Here is a 12,755-nt window from a genome sequence, read left to right on the forward strand (position 1 = left end):
GCCCTGAGGTCATTTTAGCTCCTATTGTTTGCAGGAGGCTGGGGATGAAAGGACCAGAAACAGCCACCCTCCCCTTCAAAGAGATTAGCTTGGGGTCCCTGCACATATTTTGAAAAAAATAGATTGATAACTGTATTTCAGTAAAATTGGCTTTGTCGGTAAGCTTATGGGGTTTTAAAAAACCTTTATCTTCCAATTTAGAAGCAGTGCTGTTGGGGGCCAGCTAAATGGCTCAGTGGATTAAGAGCCAGGCTTGGAAGTGGGTTCAAATGTGGCCCCAGATACTTCCTAGATGTGTGACCTTGGATAGGTCACTTAACCCCCATTGCCTAGCTCTTACTGCTCTTCTGCCTTTGAACTGATATACAGTATTGCTGCTGCTGCTGCTTCTTTTTTTTAAACTCCCTACCTTTTATCTTAGAATCAGTTTTGTGCATCAGTTCCAAGGCAGAAGAGCAGTAAGGGCTACACAGTGGGGTTAAGTGACTTGCCAGAGTCACACAGCTAGGAAGTGGCTGAGGCCAGATTTGAACCCAGGACCTCCCACTTCCAAACCTGGCTCTCAATCCACTGAGCCACCTGGCTACCTTCTTATGGATTTTTATTTTATATGTTTACAAACATGATTCTGAGGAGGGCTCCCTCCTTAGACCTCACTAAACTGCTAGATGGATCCATCAAACAAAAAGAAAAGGTTGCGAATCCCCAGATTATGACATACACACATAAATGTAATGCAAAGGAGAATGGGATAGTGGCAAAGGAGAGGTCCACAAAAGTGGGGAGATTTCAGGAGGAAGAGGCTACTTTTTATCTATTGGGGATTGGTTTAGGAAGGCTTCAGATTTATTGATCAGGGTGAAGTGCCCCTAGTGTTTGGAGGCTGACCTCCCCCAGTGTGCGGAGCATGAGTCACCCCCTGCCCCAGCCCCTTGTCATCTCTGGCATCTTATTTTTGTGGCCACAAAGATCCAGGAAGATTTGGGGAGCCAACACCCTAAACCAGGACTCGAGGCTCCAAGAAGAGCTTGCTTTTCATTGCTCCTTATGCCTCTAATCTCCTGGAACACTCTGGAAACAAAGAACCCAAGACAGGCACCAGCATGGAGATGACGGAGGTATTTCCTTCCCTGGAAGATAGCGTTTGGCTGATGAGGCTGTGGTTTAACATGTATACTGTGCTTAAAAAGAATTCCTGGGGCAGGCAGGTAGCCCGGTAGATGGAGAGCCAAGCCTAGAGTCAGGAGGACCTGGGTTCAAATCTGGCTTCAGACCTCCCTAGCTGTGTATCCTGGGCAAGTCATTTAACCCCAGGTTCCTAGCTCTTACAGTTCTTCTGCCTTGGAACTGATACTCAGTCTGTCTTCTACGGCAAAGGGCGAGGGTTTAAAAAAAGGGGGAAACAAAGAATTCCCAAATGACATCCTTTGCCAGTGAAATGTATGAGAAGCGGCTGAGCAGTCCCTTTTCCAAAGGGTACTCCCTTCTGGGTGGTGTTTGTGTGTCCACGTGGTCTGGGGGGGGCAGCTCAGGGGTGCCAGGGGAGGGCCTTGGAGAGAGATTAGAGAGGTTTGGACCTAAGCCTTACCCTGCAAACAGCCGCTTGGGGGACATCCCTAGGTTTGGCGGTGGGTGAGGCTTTGGGGCTGCCTCCGGGAAACCTGTTCTGCCAGTCCAGGATTTGACACTACAGAGAGATTGCTTAGTAACTCTGGTCCAAGGAGGGATTGTAAACTAGCCGAGTGGGAGGATTAATTGCTAGGTTGTCTCTGTGGAAGGACAGGGAACAAGAATTCAAAGGGGAAGGAAGATGGTTCATTTGTAAAAATTCAGGCTGCCAGCAAAACCAGTCTGGGGAATGTTTATACTTTCACAAAGTCGGGCAGCTGACTTGAGGGTTAGCCCTGAAGGTAGATGGCCCCAAGAGGACGGATGGACTCTGACTGGAAGTATGAGTAAGGAAAAACCCAGCCACGCTGGGGAGGGCTGTGCCTGGTGACTAATACCAGGTCCCCCTCCTCCCCCCACAACCATTCACCCAGCGCTTTGAAGGTCTCTCGGCCCTTTGCTGCCACTCATTTCTCTGTTTTGAGCCTCTGGGAGGCAGGGAAGGCGGGGGACTCTGCCACCTACTTGGCAGATGGGAAAACTGAGGCCCAAAGAGGATTGACTTTAGGAAAGGCTCAGACCTTTGCCCCCAAGAGCCTGGGGGGGGGGGGGAAGAATTTAGATCTAGACCTGAGCTTTTGGGTGGTTGTAGAGAAGAGGGCATGGCTGTTCTGTGGGGAATCTGGATATGCAGATCAGATGGAGACACTCCTTTCTGTTTAACTGTCTGCAGAAAGTATTTTTTCCCCATCCAGCAGCAAGTAGGGGATACAGTTTTCTTGCCTCTATTATAAGGTTACAGACTCATAAATATACAGCTAGAAGGGACCCTTTGAGGTAGTCATTTAGCCCAAGTCTTTCATTTTACAGGCAAAGAAACTGAGGACCCAAATAACCAAGAGACTTGCCCAAGAATAAGAGTAATGCTGAAGTCAGGATTTGAACCCAAATCCAGCAGCCCTTTCACTGTGCTGTATTCTTCTGTGACTTCTAGGTTCACACTAGCTCACTTTTGCCTTTTCTACCCCAGAGCTTAACATAGGGACTAGGAAGTAGAAGCTGCTGGATAAATGTTTGTGGAATTGAATTGTGGCAAACATCTAGAACAGGGGTCGGCAACATATGGCTCTTTCTGCAGGAGCCATAAAGTCAATTTTTTTTTCAGGTGCTGTTACAGGAGCGGCACTGTGAGCACTGTACGGCTCTCACGAAAATTACATTTTAAAAAATGTGGCGTTTATGGCTCTCACGGCCAAAAAGGTTGCCGACCCCTGATCTAGAAGGTCGTGCCATTATAGCAAAAGTCCTGGCATGGCCAGTCACAGTGGAAGGCTGTAGTATGGGCCCAGGGATGCACCTGTTATGTGTCTGTCCCTCAAGGAGAGGCTCTCCACCACTGGTTTGGCCAACTGGCTGAGTGATATATTTTTTTTAAACTATAGCAACTCATTAAGCTGTGTCTCTAGGAAAGAGAAAGAGGCCCACATTGTTGAAATCAGGGATCCTTGAAGAGTCTACTGAACTACAATTTATTTGCAATTTCTTCTTCTTTTTTTTAAACCCTTACCTTCCATCTTAGAATTAATACTGAGTATCAGTTCCATGACAGAAGAGAGGTAAGGGCTAGGCAGTGGGGGTTAAGTGACTTGCTCAGGGTCACACAGCTAGGAAGTGTCTGAGGCCAAATTTGAACCTAGGACCTCCCATCTTTAGGCCTGGCTCTCAATCCACTGAGCCATCTACCTACTCTAAACTATTTTTTTGATTATTTAAAATCATTTTTCTTTCCCAATATATTGCTTCCCCCACATCCCCATGAGTTTTCTTTTGTAATTAAAGATTTTGAAAAGGACAAAAGAATTTAAAAAACAGTTCGACAAAGCTAACCAATAGATCAAGTCCTGTAACAGTATGTGCACTGCTTCCCACCCACAGTCCTCCACCTCTGCCTACAAGGGAGGGAGGCACTAACAATTGACATGTTCCTTAATTTTGGATTATTTCCTACAAATCTTTCCAGAATTTAATTCAACAAACATTCTTTAGTGCCTGCTTTGGAGAAGACTTGCGCCAGGCTCTGGAAATACATAGACAGAAAAGAAGGCAGTTCCCTGTTCTTCTGGGGAGGCAAAGTGGTGGATGCCATCAGCAGCACTGGGTAGTTTGAGGAGGAAGGAAGTGCAAAAGGGAGAAGGGAGAGAAAGAGAACCGAGGGAGGGAGAAGCCATCAGAGTTGACTCTGGAAGCAAGATAAGAATGAGATAGGAAGTTTCTGGGAGGCATGGAGGGTGACTTGGGGGTAAAAACCCAGAGTTAGAAGAAGGCACATTCAGGGAACAGCCAGCAGGCCAGTTTAGCTGGAATGTGGAGTTCATGAACAGGAATAATATGAAATCAATCTGGCATGGTAGGTGGGAGCCAGATTGTGGCAGACTTTAAATGTCAGGCCGTGGAGCTTGTTTGTTATCCTAGAGGCAGTATATTTATTTCTATTTTTTTCACAGTCTTTAAAAAAATTTTTTTAATAGCAATTAGGGAGAGGCAATGGAGCATAACAAGCAAAGAGAGCCAGTCTCAAGATCAGGAAGATCCGAGTTCAAAACCAGTCTTAGACACTTAGCTGTGTGACCTTGGTCAAATCGTTTAACCTCTGCCTGCTTTGATTTCCTCATCTGTAAAATGGGGAAAATTGTAGCACCATCGTCTATGGTTGTTGGGAGGATCAAATGAGATAGTATTTGTAAAAATGATTTGTAAATCTTAAAGCACTAGATAAATGCTAGCTATTATGATTATTAATTATTAAATTCTCATCCTTTTTCCTCATTTGTAATATAAGGATGATCATGGCACCTGCTTTACAGGATTGATGTGAGAGAGTATTTTTTCATGTTGTTCAATTGTTTCACTGGTGTCTTACTCTCCATGACCCTATTTGGGGTTTTCTTGGCACAGACACTGGAAGATTTTTCATTTCCTTCTCCAGCTTATTTGACAGATGAGGAAAGTGAGGCAAACAGGGTTAAATGACTTATCCAGGGGGCAGCTGGGTGGCTCAGTGGATTGAGAATCAGACGCAGAGATGGGAGGTCCTAGGTTCAAATCTGGCCTCAGACACTTCCTAGCTGTATGACCCTGGGCAAGTCCTATTGCCTAGCCCTTACCACTCTTCTGCCTTGGAACCAATACAGAAGGTAAGGGTTTTAAAAAAAATGATTTGTCCAGGGTCACAGTGCTAGTAAGGATCTGAGGCCAGATTTGAACTCAGAAAAATGAGTCTTCCTAACTTTAGTCTTAGAACTCTATCCACTGTGCAACCTACCTGCCCTGTGACATTCTTAGGATATGTATAATAGGATTATTAGATTAAAAGGCACCATTTTTTTAATGTCCTGTCATATTGTCCTGCCAAAAAGGTGCCATTGACTTGAAATTTCCCCAGCAGTATTCAAGGAAACATCCTGTCCTAGAATTCTAACAATATTAAGTTGTTGGGGTTTTTTTTAATTTTATTTTTATAATCATGCAAAACATACTTCCATATTGGTCACTGTTGTAAGAGCAAACTCATACAAAACTAAATCTCTAAAATACAACTGCAGATACACTGACATAAAAATAAAAGTTAATATGGTTTGATCTGCATCTCTCGGACACCAACAGCTCTTTCTCTGGAGGTGGATAGCATTTCCCGTTATAAGTCTTTCAGGAGTGTCCAGATTATTGCTTTGCTGAGAATAGCCAAGTTTTCACAGATAGTCATTGTACAATATTGCTATTTACAATGTTCTCTCGGTTCTGCTTATTTCACTCTGCATCAGTTTATGTGGATCTTTCCAGCTCCTTCTGAAATCATCTTGCTTATCATTCCTTATAGCACAATAGTATTCCATCACCATCATCTACCACAATTTGTTCAGCCATTCCCTAACTTATGGACATTCCCTCAGTTTCCAATTCTTTGCCACCACAAAAGGAGCTGCTATAAATATTTTTGTACAATCAAGTCCTTTACCCCTTTTTGTGATCTCTTTGGGATACAGACCCAGTAGAAGTATATTATCGGGCCAGAGGGTATACATAGTTTTATAGCCCTTTGGGCATAGTTCCAAATTGCCCTCCAGAATGGTTGGATCCACCAGCAATGCATTAGTGTCCCAATTTTGCCACATCCTCTCCAACATTTATCACTTTACTGTCATATTGGCCAGTCCGATAGGTGTGAGGTGGCACCTCAGAGCCGTTTTAATTTGCATTTCTCTAATCAAGAGTGATTTAGAACATTTTTTCATAGGATTATTGATGGCTTTGATTTCTTCATCCAAAAATTGCTTGTTCATATCCTTTGACCATTTATCAATTGGAGAATGGCTTATATTATAAATTTGACTTGGCTCACTATAGATTTGAGAATAGACCTTTCTCAGAGAAATTTATTATACAAATTTTTCGCAGTTGTTTTCCTTCCAATCTTGGTTACATTCATTTTGTTTGTACAAAAGCTCTCAATTTAACATAATCAAAATTATTCATTTTTCATCTTATAATGCTCTCTGTCTCTTGTTTGGTCATAAATTCTTCCCTTCTCCAAAGATCTGCCAGGTAAACTATTCTATGTTTCCCTACTTTAGTTTATGGTATCACTATATCTAAATCATGTGTCCATTTTGACCTTATCTTGGAATAGCTCCTATATTAAGTTTTATTTTATTTTTTTCTTTTTCCATTGTAATAGAATGAAGATATATTATGATCATGGGTTTTAGAGCTAGCAGAGCCTTTAGTGATCAGATAGTTCAATACCCCCCTCCATTAGAAAAACTTCAGCCAGAGAAAAGGCAAGTCATTTGTTCAAGGTCACAGACTCAGAATTTAAACCTGAGTCTTTCGAAACCAAATCCAGTGCTCTTGGTATATCTCAAGAGTGCCCTCAGAGCTGTTTTAATATGCCTTTATTTCATTACGAAGGGGGTTGGCCATTTTCCTAAGTGATTATTTGTAATTTGTGTTTCCTCTTTTGTAAATTGCCTCTTTGTATCCTTTGACCACTTACTTATCCATCAGGGACTGGGTTTTCCCCTTGAATAATGTATTGAATTGTAATAATTCCTTCTGCATGTTTCTGTGTCACTTTTATCTGTTTTATTCTCCACAAAGACTTTTCCTCTAGTGTGGTATTTTTCTTTTTAACTTAGTTGTACTGTTGGGGTGTTTTTTTGAGGGGGAAGGGCGTTTATTATACAGATCTTTAAAGCGTTACATAACCAAAGCCATCTACTTCATTCCCTAGAATTTCTTCTGTTTGTTCATTGTCCTTGGTTTTTGCCTTTTCCCAAATGTTCCTGCTTAGCTCTGCCATCCCCGATAGAATAATGAATTGCTCAGAGGGATGCGGATTTTTCTGTTTGAAGGTTTTGATTGAATTTTAGACTCAGACAGTTCTCTCCGAATGACATTCCCATGCTGCTAATCAATTTAGCAGGATTGGGGGTGGGCTGGGCATGTGTATGTGGGAGGGGGATTAGAACAGACAGTCTTGGCACCAGCTTGGGATCTGAGAGGCCCTTTAGTGTGAGGCAGCTTGGTGCAATCTGGAGGTTCTTACCTTTTTTTAAATCATGGGCTCCGAGGGCAGTCTGATGAAAGCTGAGATTTGTAAGGAATTGAAGGAAGTGCTGAATTCCAGGGAGAGGTCAGTACAAATAGAGATGCCATTTTCCTTCCTATTCAAGTGCACAGACCCCCCCCCCCCCATCTCCGTCACATGAGGTTTAACAATGTGGTAAAGATCCTCTCGTGTAAATGGGAAAAGCTCAAATTTGAATCCTTGTTCTGACACTTATTAGCTTGGATATCTAAATTACTTACCCTTTTTTGGACCTCAGTTTGTCCATCTGTAAAATGGGGATCTAAATCCCTTCCCTGTCTTATCTCATGAGCATTCCGAGCTGGGAGCATATTGGGAGCTATGGGAGCATCATTTTTGTGGTCAGCAGTTCAATGTCCTACCCAATGCCAGAGTCTCTCAGCATCCCTGACCGGTTTCTACTTGAATATCTTATTATCAGGAACTCCCAAAGACAACTCCTTCCATTATTGAACAGCTTCACTTGTTAGAAGGAAATGAGCCTCTTTGTAAACTCCACCTGTTGATTTTCTTTTTTTTTAATAATCCTCCACTTTATTGTGGCCTGGAGGTGACCCAGCATTCTTCAAGGCTATATCAGTGGAATGCCACTCACGGCAAGTGCCTCTCAGCTGGAAGAGCTTCCAGTAGAGGACTAGCAGAAGACTGATTTAATATGAAGATCATCCCTAGATTGACTGCAGGTGATGAATTTGTTAGCCTTGACATCCTTCAAAGACCATTTGCTAATTGTAGAGAGAGGAGGGAGTCAAAAAACCAACCTACCCTTTCACTTCAAGCTCTAGTGCCATCAAGTCTTTCCTTCCTTCCCTCTGAAGTGGCACCTCAGAATTGTTTGAATTTGGAATTCTTTGCTGATTAGAGCTTACAGAAGCAAATAGCCACAAGGTTAGGGATTCTCGAGCCAGACATGACCCTTCTGTGCTCCCTCTCCCTTGCTCCTGGTCCTCAGGGAGCAGTGGAAACATTGGTGGTAGCCACTTTGGTCCGTGCCTATTTAGGAAGGGACTCATGTTCCCATAGTGGCTTTGACAACTTTATCTGATGCCTGCGAGCACAGCTTTAGGATGTAGGACCCCCATCCAGTGTCCTGTGGAAAAGACTGAGAATAGTTGGGCAGCTTTGACTACAGCACCATCAGTATAAGCATTGCTAGGTGGTCTGGTCAAAAGAACTGCCCAGGTTCAAGTTCTGGCTCCAGCATTTATTAGCTCTGTGATCCTGGGCCAGTCTGTGGGCCTCGGTTTCCTTCTTTGTTATGTGGGGATTAGAACTACTTACCTTACAGGGTTGCTAGGAGGAATAACTACTTTTTGTAAACCTTAAAACGGAATAGAAATCAGAAATATTACCTTCCAGTATCTCTGCCTGTGGTCTTTCTGTGCCCTCCAGGTACTATTATTGCATCTTTCTCATGACATTGTTGAATCTGAAAAGGTTTCTTGTTTCCACAGTCTGCAACTTTATGTCTCATGAGAAATGCCTGAAACACGTGAAGATCCCATGTGCCTGCATTGCTCCGAGCCTGGTCAGGGTGAGTAGAGAGACCCACATGATGACATTTGCTACCTATAGATGAGTGGGGATTATTTTTTCTTTTTGTGGTGATGATATCATTGATCATTCTAATAACTTTCTTTTTCATTAAATTTGAAAAATGTTATTTAATTTAGAATATTTCCCCATGGTTACATGATTCATGTTCTTTCCTTCCCCTCCTCCAATCCCCCTCCCATTGCCAATGAGCAATTCCACTGGGTTTTAAATGTGTCATTGATTAGGACCTATTTCCATATTATTAATATTTTCACGAGGGTGTGATTGCTTAGATTCTATATCCCCAGTCATATCTCCTTTGACCCATATGATCAAGCAGTTGTTTTTCTTCTGTGTTTCTACTCCCACAGTTCTTCCTCTGAATGTGGATAGTATCTTTCTCATAAGTCCCTCAGAATTGTCCTGGATCATTGCATTGTTGCTAGAAGAGAAGTCCATTACATTCGATTGTGCCCCACATTGTATCTGTCTCTGTATAAGGTTCTCCTGGGTTTGGGGATGGGGAAATGGAAGAGTAAGTGTCCTAATCAGAAGAATTGGGTTGGATGGTGTGTCTTTTCTTCCATTTCTCAATCCTAGTAATACCATGTAAGAGCTAGAAGAGAATTAAGACCATTTTGGTCAAGTGGCTCTTAATCTTTTTTGGGTTAAGAGCCCCTTTGGTGGTCTGGCAAAACTCAAGCACTCTTTCTCAAAAGCATGTTTTTAAATACATGAAACAAAATACATGGGATTACAAAGGAAACCATTTGTATTAAAATACTATTGAAATATTTGAATAATATAAAAATATTGAAATAAAGTTTATTAAAAAGTTCACAGATTCCCAGATGAAAAAGGACTCCTGATTAGTCTCATAAGGAGCTAAAGAAGGGAAGTGACTTGTCCAACATCTAATTCCCTATTTAATAGTAAGAATAAGACTAGAAATCCTGTCTCCTGAGGTCTCATTCAGGGAATACAGAATCTCAGAACTGGAATGCACTCTAAGAGATATCTAGTTCAATCCATTCCCTAACATTCTATATTTCTGACAAATGCTTCTCCAGCCTCCTCTTGAAGACCCTACCACTGGCAGAGAAAGCACAGCTTCTAGAGGCAGCCCATTGTATTTCTGGATAGCTCCATTTTTCAATAAGTTGTTTTCCTCCAACTTTAAAATCTGCTTCTTCACAACTTGCATCCATGGCTCCAAGTTCCATTTGTTCTCCTTCATCCTGGTGCCTCTTCATTTTTTAAATTTAAAATTTTATTTTTTTAATTTAGAATATTTTTCCATGGTTACATGATTCATGAGTCCCCCCTTCCCTCCCTCCTCCCAGAGCCAACTAACAATTCCACTGGGTTATACGTGTATCATTGTTCAAAACCTATTTCCCTGTTATTTATATTTGCAATAGAGTGATCTTTTAATGCCAAAACCCCATTCACATCCCCATCGAACCACATGATTGATCATAATTTTTCTTCTGCGTTTCTGCTCCCACAGTTCTTTCTCTGGATGTGGGTGTTCCTTCTCCTAAGTTCCTCTGGATTGTTCTGGATCATTGCATTGCTGCTAGTAGAAAAGCCTATTACATTTGATTGTGCCATAATGTATCAATCTCTGTGTACAATGTTCTCCTGTTTCTGCTCCTTTTGCTGTGCATCAATTCCTGGAGGTCTTCTCATTTCACATGGAATTCTTCCAGTTCATTATTCCTTTAAGCAGAATAATATTCTGTCACCATCAGATACCACAATTTGTTCAGCCATTCCCCAATTGAAGGGCATGCCCTCATTTTCCAGTTTTTTGCCACCACAAAAAGCACGGCTATAAATATTTTTGTACAAGTCTTTTTCCTTATTATGTCTTTGGAGTACATGCCCAACAGTGGTATGGCTGGGCCAATGGGTAGACATTGGTCCTTTACACATAGTTCCAAATTGTCTTCTAGAATGGTTGGACCAATTCACAATTTCACCAGCAGTGTATTATAGTCCCAATTTTATCGCATCCTCTCCAACATTTATCACTTTTCTTCGCTGCCATATTGGGTGCTTTTCATTTTGATGACTTGTGAGGCAAAGAAACCACTTTCAGTTTTCTTTTGCTGGAGCTCTTCAAGCAAGGACTAGGGGGCCACTTGCTAGGAATAAGGGTTCTTGCACCGAGCAAGTGTTGGACTAGATAACCTCTGAAGTACTTTCAAAGCTTGGATTTTAAGAGTCATCATCCTTACCTTTTCATCCCATCAAGTTCCTTCCAGTCTATTGGCTCCTTTCTGGGACCTCAGACCAATGCTTGCACATTGTAGCTGCTTAATAAATTATTGGTAAAATTGTGCTCAATACCAGTGAATCAAGTAGAGAAAATGGAGCAAGGTCCATTAATGGTGGTTTCTCCTGCTCCCTGATAACCCTTCCTGCAGCCCAGAACTCCCAACACAGCTTTCATTTTGTTTTTTAATGGATTTTTATTGCTAATCACTAGATGAAAATGTCTCCATGAATTTACCACTTAGGTTTTAATTTCCTGGTACTAAAGTTTCCTAGGCTGACCTCATGCAGAAAACACAGTCTACCAGAGGGAATATCCTTAAAACTCCTTTTTTTCTCACTTTCCCTTCCCTCTCTGCTTTCCTTGCTGTCCTCTTCTCCTCCCTTCTTTCCTTCCCTCCCTTCCCAAAGAACTTGGCACACAGTAAATACTTAGTAAATGCTTTTTCATACATCCATTCCTTTCTCTTTTTTCTTTGAATTCTTTTCTTTCTGTCTCCCCTCTCTTTCCTTTTGCTTCAGTGAAATAAATGTTTTATTGATACCTGTTTTGTTTTTTCACATATCTCTGTCACTGCTCAATGTGCTGTCTCCCCAATCAGAAACCTTCTTTGTAACAAAGACTTACAGTTAAGCAAAGCACACATGGGCCACATCTGAGAACAAGTATCTCATTCCTGCCTTTGTTATGCTAGTCAGTCATTGCATTGGTCAAGAATTCAGAAGCTGCTTAGCTTTAGTTTTCTTTTCATTGTTGTAGTCATCCTAAAATTTGTTCTTCTGGTTCTGATTGCTTCATTCTGTATCAGTTCATACAGTTCTTCTCAAGTTTCTATGAATTCTTCGTATTTATTGTTTCTTTCTAGATATATTAGACTATAACATAATGGAATATACATTGTTTTTACTGCAAATAATGGAATGTAATATTCTAACATATTATGTACTGTTCAGCAAGTGAGGGGCAACCAGGATTTTTCTTTCCTGCCACAGAAAATTCTACTGTAGAAATTTTAATGCACATATGACCTCTGCCTTTGTTTTTGACTCCCTTAAGCTCTAGACACTGTTATTTCTCCCTTACTCTCCAACCTGTCTTCTGCATTCTCCATCTGTTCAGACAGCGGAGGATATGGATTACCCTCAGGGACTGGCCCTTTTTGCCCCAAGACCTACCTAGGTCTGTGGTACAGTGCCTTATAAGGGGAGATAGCAAATATAGTGGATAGAATGCCAGTTTTGGAATCAAGAGGGACCTTTCCAGTCTCAAATATGTACTCACTGTGTGACCCCAGGCAAATCACTTAATGTTTGTCTCAGTTTCCTTATCTATAAAATGGGGATAATAATAGCACCTCTCTCCCAAGGTTGTGAGGATCAAATGAGATAATTGTAAAGTGCTTAGCACAGTGCCTGGCATATAGTAAGATCTATGTAAATGTTAGCTATAATTATTATTATTATTGCCTGTAAAATGGAGGTAATAATAGTACTTTATTCCCGGGGGTGTGGTGAGGATCAAATGATATAATAATACATAAAGTGTTTACCACAGTGCTCAGCACATAGTAGGTGCTATATAAATGTTAGCTGTTATTCTTACAACTATCACTTAACCTTCCTGCCTCAGTTTACTTATCTGTAAAATGGGGATAATAGTAACAGCTACCTCTCAGGATCATTG

The 12,755-nt window shown here is 41.6% G+C and overlaps 1 protein-coding gene across 1 annotated transcript in view; it reads left to right on the forward strand.

The window, feature by feature from the left end:
- Nucleotides 1–12,755, forward strand: part of DGKQ (diacylglycerol kinase theta) — a 114,810-nt gene that overhangs the window by 9,816 nt on the left and 92,239 nt on the right. The window contains exon 2 of the mRNA XM_044680016.1: nt 8,710–8,789. Coding sequence (XP_044535951.1) covers nt 8,710–8,789 — 80 coding nt within the window. The remainder of the gene's footprint in view (nt 1–8,709; nt 8,790–12,755) is intronic.

This window comes from Gracilinanus agilis, chromosome 6 (assembly GCF_016433145.1).
Source record: "Gracilinanus agilis isolate LMUSP501 chromosome 6, AgileGrace, whole genome shotgun sequence".
Taxonomy (NCBI): domain Eukaryota; kingdom Metazoa; phylum Chordata; class Mammalia; order Didelphimorphia; family Didelphidae; genus Gracilinanus; species Gracilinanus agilis.